The sequence below is a fragment of the Neopelma chrysocephalum genome, unplaced genomic scaffold (genome assembly GCF_003984885.1).
Source record: "Neopelma chrysocephalum unplaced genomic scaffold, ASM398488v2 Primary Assembly neopelma1_143, whole genome shotgun sequence".
Lineage (NCBI taxonomy): Eukaryota > Metazoa > Chordata > Aves > Passeriformes > Pipridae > Neopelma > Neopelma chrysocephalum.
In genome coordinates, this window is record NW_020897805.1 from 2057192 (window position 1) to 2078764 (window position 21573).

The 21573-nt window shown below is 44.6% G+C and overlaps 1 protein-coding gene across 13 annotated transcripts in view; it reads right to left on the bottom strand.

The window, feature by feature from the left end:
- Window positions 1-21573, bottom strand: part of CAMK2G (calcium/calmodulin dependent protein kinase II gamma) — a 117695-nt gene that overhangs the window by 7049 nt on the left and 89073 nt on the right. For 3 of the 13 annotated variants that reach the window (XM_027699979.1, XM_027699980.1, XM_027699984.1), the window contains 7 exons: window positions 21352-21392; window positions 12740-12772; window positions 8890-8958; window positions 7260-7304; window positions 6562-6610; window positions 4412-4525; window positions 113-188 (listed from right to left, as the gene is read on the bottom strand). In XM_027699979.1, the coding sequence (XP_027555780.1) occupies window positions 113-188; window positions 4412-4525; window positions 6562-6610; window positions 7260-7304; window positions 8890-8958; window positions 12740-12772; window positions 21352-21392 (427 nt within the window). Of the gene's footprint in view, window positions 1-112; window positions 189-2614; window positions 2741-4411; window positions 4526-6561; window positions 6611-7259; window positions 7305-8889; window positions 8959-12739; window positions 12773-21351; window positions 21393-21573 lie in introns of all 13 variants that reach the window. The other 10 variants (XM_027699992.1, XM_027699981.1, XM_027699982.1 and 7 more) reach the window with 10 other exon arrangements.

The window sequence follows — 21573 nt, forward strand, 5'->3', positions numbered from 1 at the left end:
GGATAAAACTTTTTACCATCCCTGAGTGCGTGACAACTCCTCACACTCAGGAGCCAGAGCATCACTTGCACACAAACTGATAAACAACCTGTCAGAAGTCATCTGTACTTACGTATAAGCCTCAAAATCTCCATTGTTGATGGCCTCTATCAGCTGCTCTGTTATCTTAATGATCTCTTGCTTACGCACTGTGAACAAGAAGAAAGAGCAATTTAACTGTGCTTAAGACTTCAGTGGAAATGTGGGGTTACTGGGTGCATCCTACAAGCAGTTTGTAGAGCACCATTAATCTAGATCTCATTGGATGCTGCTCCCTGCATTCTGGAGATATGCAGTAATGACAGCCATCCACATGAGAGTAGGGGGGCAGTGGCATGAAAGGGAAATGGTGATCCCATAATGCAGGGAGAAAGGAAATAAAGGGGCCATATTCAATTTTTTTTCTTCTAGAAAGGTCTAATGTGAAGTGTCTTGTCTGGTAGCTTAAGATGTGGAAAACCTTCACCAGTAGTCATATACAAATGGCCACCACAGAGATAAAGCCAACTGGAAAAAGTCTCCCAACAACTTGCCAATACCTCAGCTATTATGAATGCTGCAAATAAGCAACTGGGACATGTAGGAACGACTTCTGCAAGCTAGAAAGACAACTGCAGCAGGATGGATGGGTTCCATGAAGAGGTCCTAGCTATAAACTAGTGACCACTCCATTCTTCAGGCCGTTAGCTTCTGCCAATCCCTACAGCACAACTCTTTTCAGCACTCTGACAGCACTGCCATTAACCCAGTACAGAACACTGAACTTCAAGACAAATGGAGACAAGGGTTAACTGTCTACTGTTATTTGGCCTCTATCTGGCCAGCATCTCTGCACTCTCTTCTCTTGGTTCCCCACAGAAGATTACACAGACCCCATCACCTCTGTGGTGTTTCATCATTCATGCTGATCTCAAGAATTCTTAACATTTTCAAAGTTTAAATCAGGTCTCTTAAATAACACAGTTCTAGTTCTAGAACTGTATGTGCACCATACCTATGGTACCTAGGCCTGAGCCTATATGCACAATCTCACACCTCCTCAGCCTTCCCCACACCTGTAGATATACTATCCTGCACATTTAGGTGCATTTAGGAGCTAGCATTTAGGAGGTGCCCTAGCATTATCTTCAATATTAAGAGATAATATACAATTCCTACCACTGAAAATGCCATTTATGTGCCCTTCAGCATCTAAAATGTAGATGTCTGAAATGCAACCAGTCACCTGACTGTTCCTCCTTTAGGACCTAAAAGAAATTGGTACTTCTGGAAGTCCCACCTAGGCATCTTATATACCTGTCATTAGGGGATGGTGTTTAAATTCAATCTACTATCTTCAGACATTCAAGTCAGTGAAGCTGAATTCCACTCTCATCCATAAGATGCTAGTCTGAACTGCACGCCTCACCCCCCAAACTTTGATCCACATGTGCGTCTCATCTCATCATTGATAAGCACAGCTGGAAGAGCAACAAGATGATAATATCACTGGCTATGAAAGATGTCTGCATCTACTCTGGAAATCAGTTAAGAGAATTATACTACCCCACCAGCCACAGAAACCCCTTGGATAGGGGACATCTGGCTCATAACAGTAAGGGAGCTGGTTTTGCCACACATGCTGTATACACTTCCACATATCCAAAGATATTTACAGGGAATGGGTCAAAAAACCACAGTGGGCTATGTCTATTGTGACAAATTGTCTGGGGTTGCTTTCACATGACGTAGAGCTACTTGTTGGACCTCCCTCCCATGCACCACCAATGATGTCCAGAAGATGGAGTCCATGAGAAAGGCTCCATGTGGGGTGAGTGAGGGAAATCTGCAGACCACAGCCAACGTGTGCTGACTCATCTCAAAGAGGTTTGCACTCCCTTCCCCAGTGCCTCGATGCAGCGGCATCAGCCCTGTCCTTCAACACAAGTCCATTCCATCAGACTGTGCTCATCTCCTGGCTTTCGCTCCATGTCCCGAGCTAGAACCGGCACAAAGGAGGTGACCACTTTTTCCTCAGGACAGAGAGCCTCGGGATGTCAGGGGGACAGCATTCACGCCTGCCGCTCCCGATGAATCCGCGGGGCCTCCTCCCCGGCACGGCAGAGGCACAAAGGAGGCGACACTCACAGCACGGGCACCGAGCGCGACTCTCGGCTGCGCTGCCCTCCCGTGAGCGAGCCCGGGGGCAGCCCCGCCACAGCCGCGGCCAGCGCAGCGCCGGCCGTGCCGCGGGCAGGGCAGCGCCGCGGGCAGGGCAGCGCCCCGGGCACAGGGCAGCGCCGCGGGCACAGGGCAGCGCCCCGGGCACAGGGCAGCGCCGCGGGCACAGGGCAGCGCCGCGGGCACAGGGCGCGGCCGGGCGCCGTGAGCGGGTTCCACTCGAACGCCGTGCCCGGGGCGGCCCCGCTCCCCGGCCTGCCCGCCGCGCCCCCCTGGCTCCCTGCACCCGCTCCAGCCGCTCCGACAGCGCCGGTGAGGGGCACGGAGGCGGGGAGGAGAGAGGGGGTAGCCGTACGTCTAGGGTAACTAGCATCACTCGCACTACTCCACTACTGCTACCCAGCTGCTAACTTACACGGTGCTCGGTTAAGTACAAAGGGAACTACTGGAGTTAACAAAGGCTCCGACCGAGCACGCTCTAACTCCAATGTCTGCCCTGGGCTGTCCCAGGCATGAAGCTTCTCTTCACAAGACTGTGTAGCTGCAAAACAAACGTAAGCGTTAAAATAATAAACAAACAAAAATTAGAAAGCAAAATAAAAACCAACAAAGAAGTATAGACACACACAGCCCCAGCCCCAATCGGCACACAGACACATCCACATCCCAACAACTTCTACCTGCTCTCCTGCCTCTGTCACATCACCTGGGCCAGACACTGCTTGGGGCCACCTGAGCACTGATGCAAAAAGCACAGCAGGAATTGCACTAATGCTGCTGGGAGGTAGTTTGAGGGCAACCTAAAACACTGATCGGAATAGTGACAGAGCAGCACGAGGGCAAGTACAAGATGGGATTGAAAGACAAAGAAAGTAGGGACATCCAAATCACTGCAAATCTCAGCTCACAGGGGAGTGGGGTGGGACTACAGTGCCTCGCTTGGCAAAGAAGTGATTTGGCACTCCTCAGTGTACCAAGCAGGGCCTTGCTATGAGCAAGAGGAAGGAGTTAATAAGAGAGCAGCGATGGACAGCTCACAGCAAAAAGGGCTTCAGAAGAGATCATTTCCCTTCCATTCCGTCTAGGCAAAACACCTTTCCCATTGCACCTCACAAACCAGCAGCTTGACATTCTTAGAGCTACTTCAAAAATAAGTAACAGATGCTCCAACTGCTGCATCATATGAGATTCTGGTGCTGTATGCAGGAAACCAGGAAAGTATGACAGGAAAAGACAGAAGAGGGCATGCTTGCTTCTTCCTTCCCAGATTGACCTGAACAGAATCAAATACTCCAGATGTTCCCAACTCACACTAAGGATCCTTTTATTATTGCTTTAAATAGCCAGGCAGCTAGTACAGTACGTCTGTGCAGGGGAAAGGCGGGGAATCCCAGCCAGATTTCCTCCATCCTACTACCTTTATTTCATATGCATTTTCAGAGTTTTTCAGCCATGGGCTCCTCTGTGGAGGTAGCCAATTCAGGAGATATCAGACAGACATTACCACAACTTGCAGACTAACCACGGTATCAGCTAACTGAGCTAGCAAGACAGACACACAAGGTAAAGCTTACGACAGACAAATGCCCTTCAGAGCCAACATTATCCAAGAATTTTCACTCAGAGCACCTGACAATGGATTCAGAAATGCTATGGGGTCTTCCAGCAGCCACAGCCTCCCTTTCCAAACATCCTTGGAGTAGTCTATAAAAACTGGGTTTGGTTCCTTTGGTACTTCTGAGCACTATACATGTCTGGGGTCCTCAGAAGTCCTTGACAAGTGAGACTGAATTCAGCCTAATGCATCCCCTCCATAAGCAAACCTGCACCACTGACCCCATTTACCACAAGGAAAACTAAGAGATACAGTGACTTGCTCGAGGAAACCCTGAAAGGCAAGTTCTCTGCAGAGAACTCCACCTCTCACCCAAATGAAAGCGAGGAAATGAAATTAGCTAGGATGAGGTTCTGGTTGGTGGGGTTTTTCCCCCCCCCCAGAAAGTGAGGGAAATATTTAGAAAATTTTAGTGTGCAAAGGAGGGTATTTTGCAGGAAGGGAGATGATTTCTTTTTTTTCTGGAGTACTGGAAATGAAAAATCAACGTTTTGGAAGAAAGTTGAGGAAAGGAAAAATCTTGGGGAAGGAGAAATGGAAAGGGTGGAGGGAGGGGTGGGAAAAAGATGCTGTGAAGCACTGCACCCCTGGACTTACTGGCTGAGAAACAGAGAGAAAGCTGGGACTGCATGGACTCAGTCTGTGTTTTGCTCTCACTGTGCCTCCGTCCTTCAAGCACTGAGCTGCCGTCCCCGGTGGAGAGAGGGGGAGCTAGCATGGCAGGGAATTAAAACACAAACACAAACAAAACACGCAAGTTCAGTAAATAAAAAAAGAGAAAGGAAATAGGAGAACATTAAAGAAACCACAATGCTGGGCACAAAACATGCAGGAGTATCCTCCAGGGCAAAGCCAAGTAGACAGCTCTACAACATGAAACTACTGTGCAATTTAGAATGACAGAAGGGCAGGGGGGCGGGGGAAGAACGACACACACTGCCTTTAGCCTCACCACAGTGGAAACAACATATCCCTGAGGCGACTGCCACTGATGGATAAAGACAGCGTCTCCTACAGCACAGCAGGACTGATCTGTGTAACCTGGCATCTATTTAAAATAAGAAGTTGGCAGAGGAACTGCACAAGCATTTCCCCTTTCCCAGAGTCGTGGCTATGCAGAACACTGAGAACTCCAACACTCCCAAACCTTTTGGTCTACTTAGTTTTGCTCAAATGCTTGCTTATCTTAAAAAGTGGAAGGTCAGGAGTGGAAAAGGAACACTAGTGAACACTGCTACATTTAAAACTGAAGCACTAAAATTACCAGAGCTGGCTACAGCACAAACCATTACTGTGCAAACTCCTTCCCTCCCAATCACCATTCAAATGCTCCCTTCTATTAAAATTGTAACAAAATTTTCCAACCTCTGCCAAAACCCACAAAACACAGTTTTGATCTGTAGCCCTATACAACTCTATTGATTTAGCCCTGACCAGCTGCCCTCCTTCCTCCCCACCTTTTGTTCCAGTCCTAGCCTTCTCTTCCTCACAGCATTTGTGTTCCTGACTTACATGACCCACTGACTCAACTGGCTCAAGCATGGGACCTCTCCTGAGCAAAAGATGCCACAGGAAACAAAGTTCTGGACAGATATCTGTTCTGGACGGCTATCCAGCAGAGATCAGACAAATCAAATTCATTACCACACTACAAAACCCATCCAGTTCCCATCCCTCAAAGTGAGATCCTTAAACCATGGATTACTCCTTGGCAAAAAGGTGGGAGCTAGAATACTGTCCTGTAATGAAGCCAGGTCTTATCAGAAACAATCTGTAATGCAGAGCTCAATTCACCCACTGGCATGTGTTTCTGCTCCCTGTGACTCCTCAGAAGAGGAGCCAGGGCTTGTGATAAGCCACGGGAAAAGCGTCAGGAACTAGCCCAGCTGATGGAGGTGACATTGCTGCTACACCACAGGGTCAGCACTGATTTTTCCCTGGATATGTAACTCAGATGAACTACAGGGAGAATGAGAATATCTGCCTCAAAATGCAAGCTATTAACACATTTTCCTCAGAATGCAAACTGCATTCATCCATCCTGAACCTGCTCATTCAGGAAAATGTCTGCTTGTCCTTCATTAGGGAGGTCAGGCAAAAGACAGCTGCTTGAACAACATGAGCAGATATGGAACTTGGAGCTCCTTAATTTAAAGAGTTTTACAAGTACAGAATACTTATGATATGGTCACTGAAAGGCGTGAAATCTCTTTTCAGCCTCTCCCTCTACTGATATCTCAGTCAAGGACATGGAAAACCATTTCTATTGAGAGATGACAGGCTGAGAATTATCTTCATCTTAGAAATAAAAATAGACCCAAATAGAAAAAAATAACAAGGGTACTGTGTGCATATCACTAAAGAGATTCTCAGAAGGGGGTGGAAAGGGAGACTGAGCAGTAAGAGAGGTTTCAGTCAAGCAGACTTCAAACCTCAAGGGACTGGTAGGGATTTTCCACGCCTAGAAATGGAGTGGAGATGAACATATTATGATATTTGCAAGAAGAGAATTCCAACTCTGAGACAAAAACAAATTAGCTTGGGGCAAACAGTATTTATATACCAAAGAGGCCAAGTCAGCCAGTTCCCCAATGCACAGTCCCACTGTGACAGGAATGACAGCATCACGGCAAATTTATGAACTGAGTCAGACAGAAATCTGGAAAGCTAGTTCAATGCAATGATCAAATCTCCAGAATCCCTTGCCTACACTTAACTGTATTAGAAATTACAGGCAAAACACCTACCTTTCAGATCCTCATCTTCAGTTGTGGTGTTACAGCTCTCTGTGGAACCCTGCATGGCAGAACAGAGCATTACCAGGCATCAGCAGTTGGGACCATGAGCAAATAGTTTGATTTGTTTGTGAAGAAAGATGGGAAAAAGCGCAAAAACATCGGCAGGGATGGCAGGGAGAGGATAATACAAGGAAGATTTGGATGAAAGCAGGCCAAATACTAAGCAAAACTTAACAGTATCTCTGCTCAGCTTTTGCATGTTCAAGCCGTTCACCCAGAACTTTTACAAGTATGGAAGTTACCAAACTCTGCCAAATGAAATCAGATGAGAGTTGCTTCTGTTTGGAAGAAGAATAGCCACAAGAAGCTAAAGAAGGGCTCCTAGGCTTTCCCAGAGGAAGTCTCCATTTCCAGAAGAAAAAAAAAGGTACATAAGTGTCTATATCTTCTCTTTCATCCCACATACAAAAGAGAGTGGTGGTTACACACCACGGTAGGAGAGAGATGTTAATATCTGAACAGTTGTCTTAACTCAGCCTCTTCCAGAGATCCATAGCCATATAACACAACCCTCCTAGTCTACTGCCAGCAGTATTCAGGAGCATGCTACAAATTAGACATTGGAAAGGTAGAAACTGAATTAAGACACACGAAGACAAGAACAAGAGAGAAGCAGAGGTTTCTCTGGCAACACTCCCATCCCTTACCTTTATGCCATCTGTAGCATTATGGACAACAGTTGTTTGAGGCTCCTAGGAAAGGATGGAAGAATAATTAAACTCCAGTTCCAAAGCATTCTCTCATTTCTTTTCACTCCCCAGCAAGTGGAGAAAAGGTGACTGACATTAAAAAAAATAAAATCAAACCACAAACTCCAAACAGCACACGAGTGCCTGCGTGCGTGCGCACACACTTCCTGCACAGGTTTCCTTTAGAGAGAGGCTGCACTAAAAGCTACAGTCACAAGGAGACAAAGCCCCCAGCTTCCCTGCAATTGCCCCTAATTCCCAATTTGCTTCCAGTGAATCAGGCTGGCACAGACACCAGACGGCAACCAAGCAGCCAGCCTGCACCCTCTGCAGCCGTTCATGAAGTAATGAACTCTCAACATTGTCCTCACTGGAAAATATTTCAGAAGAGGGAGAGGGGGAAGAAAGGATAATACTGGGGCTGGGGCCTTTGTCTCCAGTTTTTTGGAAAGGTTGCTGGGGATGTTACCCTAAAAAAGGGACATTCATAATTTCCATAACAAAAAGGGGATGAGCCAGATCACCTCAATGCCTCTCAGAGAGGAGTTGCTAAGGAACTGTGAAAAAAGACATATTTTTCTAAAAGCCTCTAAAATGAGCTCCAATTTCAATAATAACAGTATTTAATAAATTAGAAAGGCTCTCTCAGTATCAATAACATCATGAACAAAGCCAGTGAAAAGAAAGCAGAAAATTATGAAGTGTCCCAAGAATCCTTCATCCTACAACAAACAAAACCAACACCAAATTCCCCCCCTCTCACCTCCAAAAAATGCCAAATCCAACTCTCCAGAGACAGACAACAAAGAGCAGCTACCAGGCCTATGGGTGCTAACTAGCTCCTGCACTCATCCCTTCATTACCAGGAAAAGACTTCAGGATCCTGCACCATCTCTTCCCACTCTTGCAGGGTGGCTCAGTGAGGGCATCAGGGACTGTGCTGGGCAGTGATGTACACTCACCCATCCTCCTCTGCCACTCATTGCACTGCTGCCTGTTCTTCCAAGCATACTGAGGCAGGCCACACACACTGAGCTGTGCCATTCAATATACTTGGCACAGGGCACCTATGAAGTCTGCACACAGCCCAAACAGAAAATGCCAGCCCAGCAAGTCAGCGAGCTGCAGAGGATCAACTCAAATGAGCAGGCCAAATGGGCCATCAAAGGATTCCTCTAAAAGCTTCAGTCTGCCCTTTCTTCTGTGGTGTCCTGAATTCCATCCTCCATTTCCTGAGTGTTGGAGAGTGGATGGAGCTTGACACTCTCTTCTTCCAAACCTTCCCAAAGCCAGCAGGAACAGTTGGACGGGACACACAGAACTATACAGGGATGGCACATGGGGAAGTCCAGGCAAGCTGCGATCCCCACATCCAACCACAGCTCTGCTCAGCAGCCCCAACCCAAAGCCTGTGAGGCTGTGATCAGGCCCCACAGCAGCACAGGAACACAGACAGAACGAAGCCAAAACATAAGCTGAAACAGAGCAGCACAAGCAGCACTTGGGAAGGGGGGGGGGGGGAGAAGGGGAGAGGACAGAATCAAAATTAAACCAAACAGGAAAAAAAAATAGCGGTTGGGGAAGATACCATGGACGTCTGCACTGGGGGTGTTTCTTTTGCAGTGCTTACTATACTGGTTTTGTTGTTGCTCTGTGGCTGAGACAGAAAAACATGGTTTTAGTTCCACTGCTGGGCAGCAGAGGCAGCAAGAAAATGACAGTATTGTTTCAACCCCAACCATCTCCTCAGACCCTCCCCTCCCCACAGGCTCAATCACCGAGAAGAGGGAGGATGAAGGAGTGCTGCCCGGGTCACTGGACATCATCCTTCCCTCAGAGGCAATACAAGTTGTAAGGGGTGTACCAAAATCCAAATGTACATGGACTGCTAGATCTATAAGGAAGGAAAACAGAAGGGAAAAAGGCAGCAGCCCTAAGGGATGGGGAGAATCCTGCAACGAGCACTAACAAAAATATCTGGTAAAGGAGAATGAAAGATGGCAGCAGTCCTGAGAGAAAGAGACTACAGAAGTGAGAGATACATGATAGTCATGGTGCAGTCTCAAACAGGGCACACATGAGTCAAGTCTGAGGAGTCCCAAAGTGTACAGGAACAGTCCTAGGTATGTGATAATGCTGAGGGTTCCAGGGAATCTACTGATCCAAGGAAAAGTGTGGTCAGCCCTAGAAAAGGTAGAGAAAAGGTGAGGTAAGGTGTATTTTATCCCTGCTGTGACCTGAACAAATACGTTTCAGGACCAAAATATGGAAATGGATGGGTTGGGACACAAGGAAAAGGCCATATAGTTCTGCAACTAGGAAGTTCTTTGGATGGTGCCCAGTAGTTTTTCATCTTTTCCCCTCTTCAGTCTCTCTTGTAGTTGTGGCAGAAGCATAAAATCTCCATTTTCTGCATTCCTGCATCCACACAGCACAACAGTGAGGCCATCACCAGCTTGCTGAAAAGAAGCATCCCACTGAGTCATGTATGTCAGTAACGTCAGGAATGAGCAAAGCCTATGTCTGTAGGAAGCCAAACCTGTGTCTGCTAGTATATAGCTCCTAGCCCAAATGTAACCCACACACCAGGTACATGGCTCTCATGCTGCTAGACACCAGCAACAATGTCAAAATCGGCACCGCAGGAGCCCCACTCAGACTCCTTGGTTTACAGATTCAGGGTATCAGATGGGAGCTCTCGGCTCTCAGTGTGCCCTCACTGCAGTGGCTCTATCCCACTGTTCTCAGGGAGTGCAAACTCATACTGCAAAACATCAGGCCCTCATCACCACACCACAAACACCACAAAGAATGTAGAAGTGAAATGCTGAGCTGGAAAACATCTGCCAAAGGTATAATTATGCCAACCAGTGACAGATCTTATAAGGCTGAGACTTTACACAGACCTACTCATACTTCAGTTTTTCTTCACAAGCAACATGTCTTGACTTAACTATCCCTTTTGGAGAGGGAAAGAGAAGAAAGAAGAGGAAGGTGGGGCAGGTGTAGAGGGGAGAAAGTAGAAGAGAGAGGCATGAATTAATTCCTCAGAAGTCCATGGAAAAAAAAGGAGCATATGATACACTCAAACTCTGCATGTATTTCCAACCCATGGCAGAAGAGATGACAGTCACTATGGATGTCAAAGAGGAGCAGATCAACCTGAAAAAATTAATCTCAAGCTATTTTGTGGCATAAACACAATCAAACTTCTGGCAATGCCTGGGTCCACCTCTCCACACAGCACTGAGGTTCCTGTACTTCTCCAGAAACAGTGATTCTAATGCAGAGATCTATCTTTCAAACCTCTTCCAGTGAAAGGAATGCAGCACGTTTTTCTTAGTCCACTGGGATAAGAAGATAAAGTTATCATGAAAGAAGCTATAAGAAAATAATTCCAACTTTTTGGAAGGCTTTATCACTAAGGCCAAATGGGAAAAACAAAACCAAACCCCAAAACAAAACAAACATCCAGGAAGCCAATGTTCTGAAAAAAAGCTGACAGCAGCTTGTTAGGTGTGGTATGTTGCCTTATAAAATACAAACCCACACACACTCAAAGCACACAGCCTACCCTCCAGGCTGCACTGAGCACTCAGTTCATCCATCATACTCTTCCCCAGCCAGTGGGCTGAAGAAGACTAAGTATCATGTTTGCTAGTCCACAACCTCATAGCATTTTACTCCAGCACAGAGTCCCAATGAAATTAAAGGCAGCTTACCCTAAGAATTTTTCACAGCTCTTTCTCAGGTAGAGTTATCTGACATAGTGAGCTTCCTGCACACACTCATGTCTTGTGGCCATCTAACCAACTCCTCTTCCTGCAAAAAACTAGCCTTGCCTTCCCAGAGCCCCAGGTGGCACAGCCAACTCTTACCCCTCCTTCCTTTCCTACTGCCAGCCAACATCACAGTCACTGGGCAGGCTGTGTTTCTTGGTAATTTGGTACAGCTCAAGTTAAAAGAGCCCAATTCACATAAAAAGGTGCCAGGCCCTTCTTAAAATCCATGTAACACGATTAGCTTTGGCACAGCAGTTGGCAGCACTTCCTGAGCTAGACAAGAGACAGACAGACAGGCACAAACGACATAGAGGGTGCAAGAGAAAGAAAACAGACCAGTGTTCATATCGCTAAGGACACCCACATCCAGCCAACCAAAAGAAAATAAGTACCAACACATGGGTTGTCTCTGGTTATTTAGCCACCTTCACTGCTTCCATGTTTTCTGAGTGACACTTACACGGCTTACATATCCCAGCTGCTTTAACACAATATGCAAAGGGAATTTAAGTATTGCTCTCAGTGGGCAGAAAAGAAGGGCAAGAAAGGCACAGTGAACTCTTGCCCTGGATAAACACTGGGCTGGTGAAAAGTCAGTCCCACACATCAGACTGTCAAAGCAGTATTTTGGGATTAGGGTTTTTTTGTGTGTTTTTTTTACAGTTTTAAGCTGCCATTGAAGGAGGAAGAGGAGAAATATCTTCCAGGTAGTAAAGCAGAAACAATTATTCTGCTTTCTCAGTACTATAACATTCCTGTTTTCATCTGAAATAGGGGAGAAATCTTTTCTGTTATTTTTCTGTGCAAAGGAGATAATACAACAATTGATTTTTTTACTTTAGTTAATGTTCATATCTCAGTCTCAAAGTGTGTCAATGGGCTGTGTATGACTCCTGACAATATGACACTGGCCAATTTCCTCTTTGCTCCCATGAGAGTGGATTTGACTACTTTTTTGACAAATTCTATAGATGTCAAACATCTGGATGAATGAAAAAAGGAAATGAACAGGACAGGGGAGGCAGTTACTGGGTATTTGGTCATGCTGGGATACATAAACAAGATCAGGACAAAAGGAAGTTTTGGATTATAAAGGCTCTGACAAACCTTTTCAGTAAGTACACTAAAAAAAGAAGTGACCGGCAGCTCTGAGCTGCCTGGTGGTGCTGTGCCCACACATTTCATCTGAACAGCGGAGCCCATCAGTCTCTGCCACATCTGCAGTGACTCCTAGTTTGTTCTACACTGCAAGGCTCCTAACAAGGATGACAGCACCAACACCAGGCAAAGCACCCGCTCCTCTTTTTGGCACCTCTGCAACAGAATGATAAAGCCTCATGTCCAGGCGAGGCACAGACCTGCTCTGCTGAGCCCAGGAGAACCACTGCCTTTTTTTTTTTTTGTTACACACTCAGAGCAGGCAAAGTCAAACTGCATTGCCAGCAGTTGATTTTTCGCACAAAATGGGAGCTGTATGTGGCGGGGGGCCAGAGGATCACAGAGCCCTTGTGGTGAGGACATGGACCTTTGAGTGCACACGGATCCCCCCGCCCCCTGCCCGGACATGCTATGTAGGGTGATGAGCACAAGCCGAGCGTGCATGGCATGAGAAATGGCGGACGCACGAATCGCAGGCAGCTTACGGGAGGTGCTCACCATCAAATGCACACTGGAGCTCGACTTCCTTTTCTGGACACATCATTGAGAGAGGGAAAGAGAAGGGAAGAGAGGAGATGAGAAGAAAAGCACAGAAACTATTCACACATTAGTGTGCCAGCAAGGGCCCCCCTGCCAATAACGCTCCCCTGAGGCAGGTATAAGCAGCAGCAGAAATGCACAGACACACGAGAAGGAGCAGAGAGAAGTCACCATCAAAGCACATGACTACACACCAGGGGAAAGGGCAGGGCTGAAGATCCCCATCCCCTCAAACATTGAAGTCAGAACACAGGTGCCCCACACATTGATATAAGGAGTGAAGAAGAAAGAGGAATATATATCCACAAGATGTGGGATGCAAGGGGGTGCCTCTCTGTGCTCTCCCACCTCAGCTTTCCCATCCACACTGAAGAGGGAGGCAGAAAGTCTGCATGTATTCACATTTGGAGGAAACAGAGATATGTTTGTAACTCAAGTGGGAGGGTAGGGAGGAGGGCAGAACAGAGGGACACCCGCAAGGGCCAAAGAAAGAAGAGGGAACTTCTGTGCATAGCATGGGGAGGAGACAGGCTCCCTCACACAGAATTTGGGCCTGATTGGAGAGGCAAGGTACACTAAGACTCAAACAAGTAAGACAGAGGCACTCAACAGCCAGAACACTTTGTGCTTTCAGATTTCTCCTCAGTTTGTGAGGAGAACAAACAGGTTCAAACATTACTTAACCTTCTTGGACTCTACTCTTGTTCAACAGCATCTTCAGTCATCTTCAAAGACACCTTCACACTGAACTGCACTCTCCAGTAAATGAGACTCAGCATGCATTTCTCTGCTCTTTCACTAAACTCTTCATGTCATCCTGTCTAAGCTGAGCCTGGCAGGTCTTCCAGCATTACAATGCTACTCCTTCCCCCTGCTGTCTCCACATACATTTTCCATCTGCCCTTCTTCAGTACTATCTAGGCTATTTCTCTGCTGCCTACCACAGAGTCTAGCTCACATAGTAGTGTAGGACAGCAAATCCCAGTCAAAAATGATGATGCTGTGGGCTCAGCTACATACCTCTGGACTCCTGCACAATACCACAGCCCACCCCTGGAGCAGCCTCTTGACACAGTACAGGCAATGGACTTGTACCTCCCCATTTCATACACTTACTGAGCCTTCACAGCTTTCAGCTTGCACGTTGCCTTCATCCCTGATACCTCACATCAGAGCTCAAGCACACATACAGACTGACATGCCTTTGAAAGCAGAAGTGCCAATGTTTACCTCATACCACATTCCTAATCACACCATACAGTCCAGAATCACACAGCCACTGCATGAATAGACTCAAAGTAGCAAAGCTTCTGCCTCATCTGATCTTTAATTCCTGTACAGACAGTCTGATCTGTTCTGCATTTGGCTCATGAAGCTTTCACTTCATGGAGGCACAACATAGGGCTTGGCATTACATGGTTTACAAATTTGTGATTTCTCTCATATTTTTTTCAGGACAATTTAGCTTCTCCACAGGCTTTTCCTCAAGCTAGAGCTAAAATATGATGTACTACCAGTGAATTAATACAATGCTTAGACCACCAACAACCCAGAGGAATCCTTGTACCCAGTCACAACAGGCTGCTCCAAAACTTCGGTTTGACTTTTAACGTATCCTGTAAGTTGCAGCAAGCAAACAGAGACTACATGGATACTGCAGGGAAACTTGTCTCTGAGAAGGACAGTCTCATCTGAAGTTCATACAGGTTTCCAGTGAGTTACCAAAAAAAGGGACAGAAAACGTTAAGATACAAGCAGAAGGTTCAACATGAAAAGAGTCAATGAAGCCATGCAGAAAACAAACACCCTCCTACTCAGAGGCACAAGTAACAATGACACAGGAGGAAACAGAACCCTCCGCGGATCAGAATTTAATTAAAATACAAGCTAAATTTAAAACAGCCTTGGTCTATTAACATGGCATGATGTAGTGCAGAAATCCCAGAAAGCACATTATTACTGGCTACTATAATAACAGGGGCAAGGAAAGCTAGCTAGACAGCATGAAAAGGGTGGGGACTGAGGTCTGTGTTACAACAAGAGCAGGAAAGTACTACTAAAACACAAGACAAGTTAGATAATGCCAACATGGCAGTAAGTGCTAAAGCATCAAAAATTATTTAGTCAAAACATATACAAGGAAGTTACTAAAACCAGATCAATCTCCCAATACCATCTTAACAGCTGCGTCAGAACCATCTATGTTACCTTCCCAAGGTGACTAGCTGAGTGAGCAAAACTTTTTGTTCTTCTTGTAATGTGACTGCAACTTAGCAAAGTAAATAAGATAACATAAGTTTAGTTATAGAGTTCTCTTTCCCTTCCATAACAGAGCTACATCTCTAAGAATTACCAGGCAGTGCAGAGATATCACAGGGAATGAAAAAACTGTTAAAGGCAGACACATAATCTATGGTAAAGTACCTCACTGATCACTTTTTCCCTACACCTGAGTGACAAAACATTCTCCCAAAGCAGTACAGACCACAAATCTAGGGATGAGTGTTTGTTAAAGTTGTCGAAAGAGGAGCATATTCTCTGCAGTGAAACTTAAGGAAGACTCTTGCTTTAGGTAACAATAAAGAGAAGTCAGCAGGTGACAGAAGACAACCTGAAGAATCACTGTCTCTTCAGTATAACAATACTAGAAATGGCCACTGTAAATCTTTCCACAATACGTACTGGAAGATGCTATAGGAACTAGAGTGATTCCAAGCAAGGTCCCATTCACAGTCCTGGGCACTTAACATGGCTATTTTTTTATGACAACTTTTTGCATTTCTATCTTCTACATGCAGTTCTCCCCCAGCTTGATACTGACAGTATATTTATATTAAAGTGTCACACTTGCCACAAGTCATGCTCCTATGAAGAGTATAGTGATTTCAGAACTTGAGGTAGGAAAAAAATGTTGAACTTAAGGCAGATCAGTAAGAGGCATCTTGAACTAGCAAATTTGAGGTCCTATTTCTATTTCTGGTTTAGCCCTTTTGTGTGATGCTGAGCAAATAATTTCATCTTTGTCAATCCATCTCTCTTGGCCTTTTGTCAGCTTGTTTGTTTAACTTGTAAGCTAAGAAGCAGGGATTTCCTGCTTAGCCATCGCTACAGTGCTAAGCACATCAGACCCTTGATCTCATTTGGTGTTTCTAGGCATTACAACAATGCAGTGAAAAAACTGAATGCATCAAAGGTGGGTAGAATGTGCTACTGGAAGTCAGCACTTAAACAGATCTGAAGCACTCCCCAGGTGTCTCGCATAAAACAGTTCAGCACAAAACTCTGCTGTTCAGATGAACTTGGGTTCTCCTCATTTAGCTTCAGCATAGTAACCTTTAAATGTATGGCCTTAAGACCACAACAAGTCCAGATATAGAGATAGGAGCAGTAGCTCCTGTTGGTCACTGTGTGGATGTTACTTGACCCTTAGGGATTTCATAGGTTAGTTCACCTTGCTACTGTGCTTTCTCTGTTTAAGGCACACTTTCACCAACTGCTTTCTCAGCAGCCATGCCAGTTTACAGAGCATCCTTCCTTTCCCATGTACTCTTTACTGTGCAAAGGGCAGGGAAAGCTGGTACCCACCAGGCATAAAATGTACACTTACTGCAATATTCTTTACAAACAGCAGAACAAACGGTATTTGATGCCTCTTTGCAGTTATGCAATATGAAGGGCAGATTTTACAACATTAACCTGGTTAAACAAAAAAAAAAAAAAAGGATTTTTACTCTTTCAGCTGAGTTCTCCTTTTAGCTGCTATTCACCTTCTACTGGGAAAGAAAACAAAGTGCATGTGGCAGAAAGACAAGGTAGAAAATCAACAGATTTTGCAGAGTGTTGCAAGTGAACGCTGTTAAAGTCTCCTGCATTCCACAGCATCTCCACAATTTACTATTTACATGGTGTCACAGTGGGCCTGAAAAATATTATTGTTATACTTCTATATATCTTAATCACAAACCCAAGTGGTCAGAAGTAAACAGGAAAGAAAAAAAAAGAAGACACTAACAAAGAGCTTAGAAAAGGACCAATTTAAAAACACTTACAATTACATACTTAACTAAAAATACCACTTTGAGTATTAACAAATTCTGATTATAGAAATGGATCTGACAGGCCCTGCTAGAACTGGAAGCACACACAGCCTCTGATACCAGTAGGAAGCGAAATACCCTTTTGGAAAAAAGAGAACACAACTGTTTGAAGTGCTACCCAGAGACAGAAAAAAATATCAACAGTAGGACTGTAACACTAACTATAGGGAGCTCAGACCCTGACAAGGTAAGAGAAAGGACATTCAGCATAAAGTGTCCTTAATCTGCATCCAGGTGTTTGCCCCAGCCCACTCCTTAACCCCCCTCTCACCTTGCAGTAGATGGTAGGTCCAGATTACAGGCAGAAAGGGGAACAAGAAAGCAAGTAAATTTGACATGAGGCTATCTAAAGTAAACTCTAAAATGGTAGCTGCACAATGTTGCTCATAAATTTAGAATCTTAAAAAAATACCTGGGACCTACAGTGGTGGCCACAAGATATGTGGTATGTTACATGGCTCTGCAACTCGTCAATCAGTATCTTCTAGCCTCACTTTCTGGATTTGAAAGCTGAAAAGCATGTTCCTTGGGGATAAAACCTGGGCCTTCCTGTTGCTACTCCATCAGCTTGGATCCAAATTCTGCTTGAAGAAAGTTAGTGCCGCACTACAAAGGTTTGGTGAGCAGGCAGAATTTAAGATTCAAGGTAGTTTAAATCATTCATTATTTAAGATAATGGAAAAGTTCTCAAGTGCCAAGCTGATGAAATATCTACCAATTAGCAGAATTAGTACTTGAAATAGAAGCAACAGTGCAAAATGAAAACCAGGAATGCTTCAAATAGATTTTGGAAAGGAATTTGCTAGAGGAGAGGGTCATATACATGGAAATTTATCAAAATAACATCTGTATGGAAACACCTATATTGGAATTAAAAACTGTTTCTTTCCCATCTTCCCCTCCTAATTTAAGCTTCCTCTACTCCCTTCCAAAATGGTCTGATGCAAGTAAAATGCATGCATCCTAATTGCTTTAGTGCTAAACTTCCTTCAGCAAAGGATTAAAGCCAATTCCTATGGAAACAAAAACTGTGCCTTTTTTTTTTTTTACACATCAGCTCAACACAACTCATACTAGATACTCATACCACCACCACATATGACTAATAAATCATTGCGCTCTCTCATTTATGCTAAATCAGCAACTACACACTGCACTTTCCATCAGATATTTACTAATACACGTTTTCAAGGAGTTCTTGGGAAGAAAGCATGAGAAAGATGTATAGGTCTCACTCAAGCTTGCATACTACTATGTAATAGAAATTCCTACTGTATTTGTCAAATAATGCAGAATTCTAGCACAGGCAGCTCTGAATACCAGCCAAAAGGATGGGAAAGTTATGTTGAACAGAAAGTAAATTAAGACAAATTGGTGGTGGTTTTTTCCTCAATGTCTTTACAGTCATTAATTTTACACTGGTATAATAATCCATTTGTGGAAGAAATACCCTTTCCATTCTCATCTACTGTGTGGATATCTGTGACAACAGTCTCATGGAGCATAGTCACCCTGGATCAGATAAAACCAATGAAGAAACTGAAGTATTTTCTTTCAAAACTCCATAAGGAGTTAATTTCCAAGAAGGCTGTAAGAGACAAACAAACAAAAAACTCAACCACCAAACAAACCAGTCTTCTTATCTGGAAGAAACATGAGAAACAGCCTAACCACATGGCATGTGGTCAGCAATAGACTACAGTTAAAAATACAGCACACAATGCTTGTACTAAACCTACATCTGATGTAGAATTATTTATATAGGAAGTGGGAGTGAAAAGGATACCACAAAGCTGAAAATCTAGTTGGTGTTCAAGTCACAGTATTTGTGCTCTGCACTACTGCAATGGGCAGAAAATCATTGTTTGCTACAACTAATGTAAGACCAGATGCTCTTAACTCAACCAGACACTGGCACAAGTGTTTGTCAGAACTGCACAGGGTGAGAAGATGAATGGGGGTAAAATTACAAGTTTCCTGCATAAAGGAGCAACACGTGGCAAGCATGCAGGTCACAGTGGTGAGGCCAACAACCAGACAGTGACCAACACAGAGACTGCTGCACAGCAGCCAAGTGTGCCAGTACTGCTCCAATAGGCGAATGGACATAATAAAAGCTACACTTCCATGGGATGACTAAGAGGATGCAGCACCATACATTTAGACAGCAGGGGCAAGTCAAGAGATAAGTACGTAGCCACAGAAATCCTACAACAGAAGTGTTAAGGATGTACTACAAACGCATAGACCTGTTCTCTCTCTTGTCCGAGCTTAGCCCTGGGGAAAAGCAATCTGTACTTTTAAAAGTCTGTATTATTGAGAAAAAGAGTAATGCAAAACAGGAGCTTCAATAAGAAATATCTGATTTATTTCTGAGTTTTAACACTTAGAGAAATGGAGACTCAAAAGCCACATCCAAAGATAGACACCATTTGGGGAAAATGGGAAACAAACACCTCTCCTGAGGGCCCTCAGCCCAGGTTGAATGTGAGCAATGCCCCTCATGGACAGCACTGGGGTTCATACTGCAAAGCTAGACTGCTCTAACACTTTAGAGCAAGGAAGTTGCATGCAGACTCTTGACTTAAAGTCTCCAGTGTCATGCAGAAGCAGAGAAAAGGTTTCCAGAGGGCAACCTCATTCACCATATACAGAGAATGCTATGCTCTCTAATCTACCTTTACTTACACTTTATCACAAGTATTCAATTATAAATATGAGGAACAATGTATACTGTGAAGAGCTGAAGAGAAGTAAATCCAGATTTATCCTTTTCATGGAGGAAGACACCATGTACTCCATGAACCAAACTCCATGAACCACAAGCTTTCTATGGAGTTGGAAGCCTCTAACATACAGGGTCTCCTTGTAAATACATGACCAGGAAATTGTGCCTCGAAATCTGTGGGCACATCCTTTGTTCATTTTTGCAAGATTTTAACCCAAGATGTGGCACTCCCTGAAAGCCTGTTGGAAATCAAGAATCCTGAGAAGAATGCTTTTTTTTTCTAGATAGGTAACAAAACTATGTAGATGTGTTAATACTTGCTGCTTTTTCTGTTGCTTCTCTACTGTCTCATTGGGATTTTGAAGCAAGCACCTGCTGGTTCTCAGTTCACAACATTTGGGATAGCCCATTCTTATTCCACTGGGATTTGACTGTAATGTTTTCAATATCAACAGATGCAACAACTCTAACATGCTTGCTGTATTACTGTGCATGTGTTCAATGCGTATCTGTACAAGAAGCAGGCTTGTGCAATGGCACAAAAGCTCACTCTTGCAGGCACATTTCAAAGACAAGCATCCTAGGGCAAGAACAGCAGTTCCACAGGGCATTTTGGTCAAAATAAAAAGCCCAGACCTTGAGTGTAAATAGGGTAGAACACTGCAGGACTGCAAGAATGCATGTTTTACTAGAGCAGTCCCCAAAATAAACACTAGTCCTCTGGAAACACCTCTTTTTCCAGCAGCCTGCTTGTACTGTGAGCCCTCTGGAAACAAAGCCTCATTAAAGTGGAAAAGGGCTAAGACAGCAGGAGAGAACAAGTGTGCTGGTCATGCAGTGTGGATGTCAGACCCCCAGCATGGGGAAAATGAAGACTGTCCATAGTGTTAAACCAGGAGATGAACTGTTCCCATAAGAGCTGTAGAGAAAGATTTGGACTTTAAATGAAAATGCCAGCTAATAAACCCAGCCCTTCTTTTCCATGTGAAGAACAACTATCCTTTGGAACAGTTAGGGGAGGACAGTGCTGTAGCCTGTAACTGTCTCTATGCCAGTACCAGATGGTAAAAGGCTACTGCCTGCAACAGCATCCAGCCTCAGCAATGGTCTTTTGACCTCCAGAATTAAACAATGACCATGCAACACAAAGAGTGACATTGGAGTGGGGAAAAAATAATTCCCCTCAGAAAGGAACAGGAGAGTGCCTCAGCTTCAGGCACACAAACTGAACCCTTAATACAATACTCAGTTTCCATTCTGTCCAAACATGAACATTGGGAGGCTCCTCCTTCCCCACCCCTCTTCCCACCTCAACCTTCAGCATCTGTCCAAGGGGATAGACAAAGAAACTTCCATGGGGTCTGCTGGGTATCATCAGTCACTGACAATATCCATATTCAGAAGCATTCTGCACTGAACAGAACAGACTAGTCAGAGGCATGTGTCACAACTGAGCAAGTCTTTGGTCTTTCTAATCCACAGCACTGACCAGTTCTCCATACAGAAAGGGGAAAAAGAATTCCTGCTGTTACAATAGTGCACTTAGCTAGTTGTATGATGTATAAGGTACATGTAAGGAACAATAAGATCCTACATGGGGCTCCATAACAATACAGTGATTATAGCAATCCCAGCCACAGGACAGGGCTGTGGTTTTACCCTGGAAGAGGATGGGCAACAGAAAAAGTGGCTGTCTTCTGTTCAGACGGTGGGAGAGACAGTAACATGGGAAAGCAAGAACTTACCTTCACTCCATCTGACTTCTTGTTCAGCAGGCTTTTGGCAGCTGTGGAGAGAAGCAGAAGTAGGTCAGATTTTGGTTTCAAGACTTCTTTCTCTCTCCCCACTTCCCTCAGAAATGCACAAAACTTCAGAAGGACAACCATCCTGCTAATTCCTCTCTAACAGCAAGAGACATGGAAAACAGACCAGATCACTCATCAAATCCATCCTGATAGCAAAGGTCA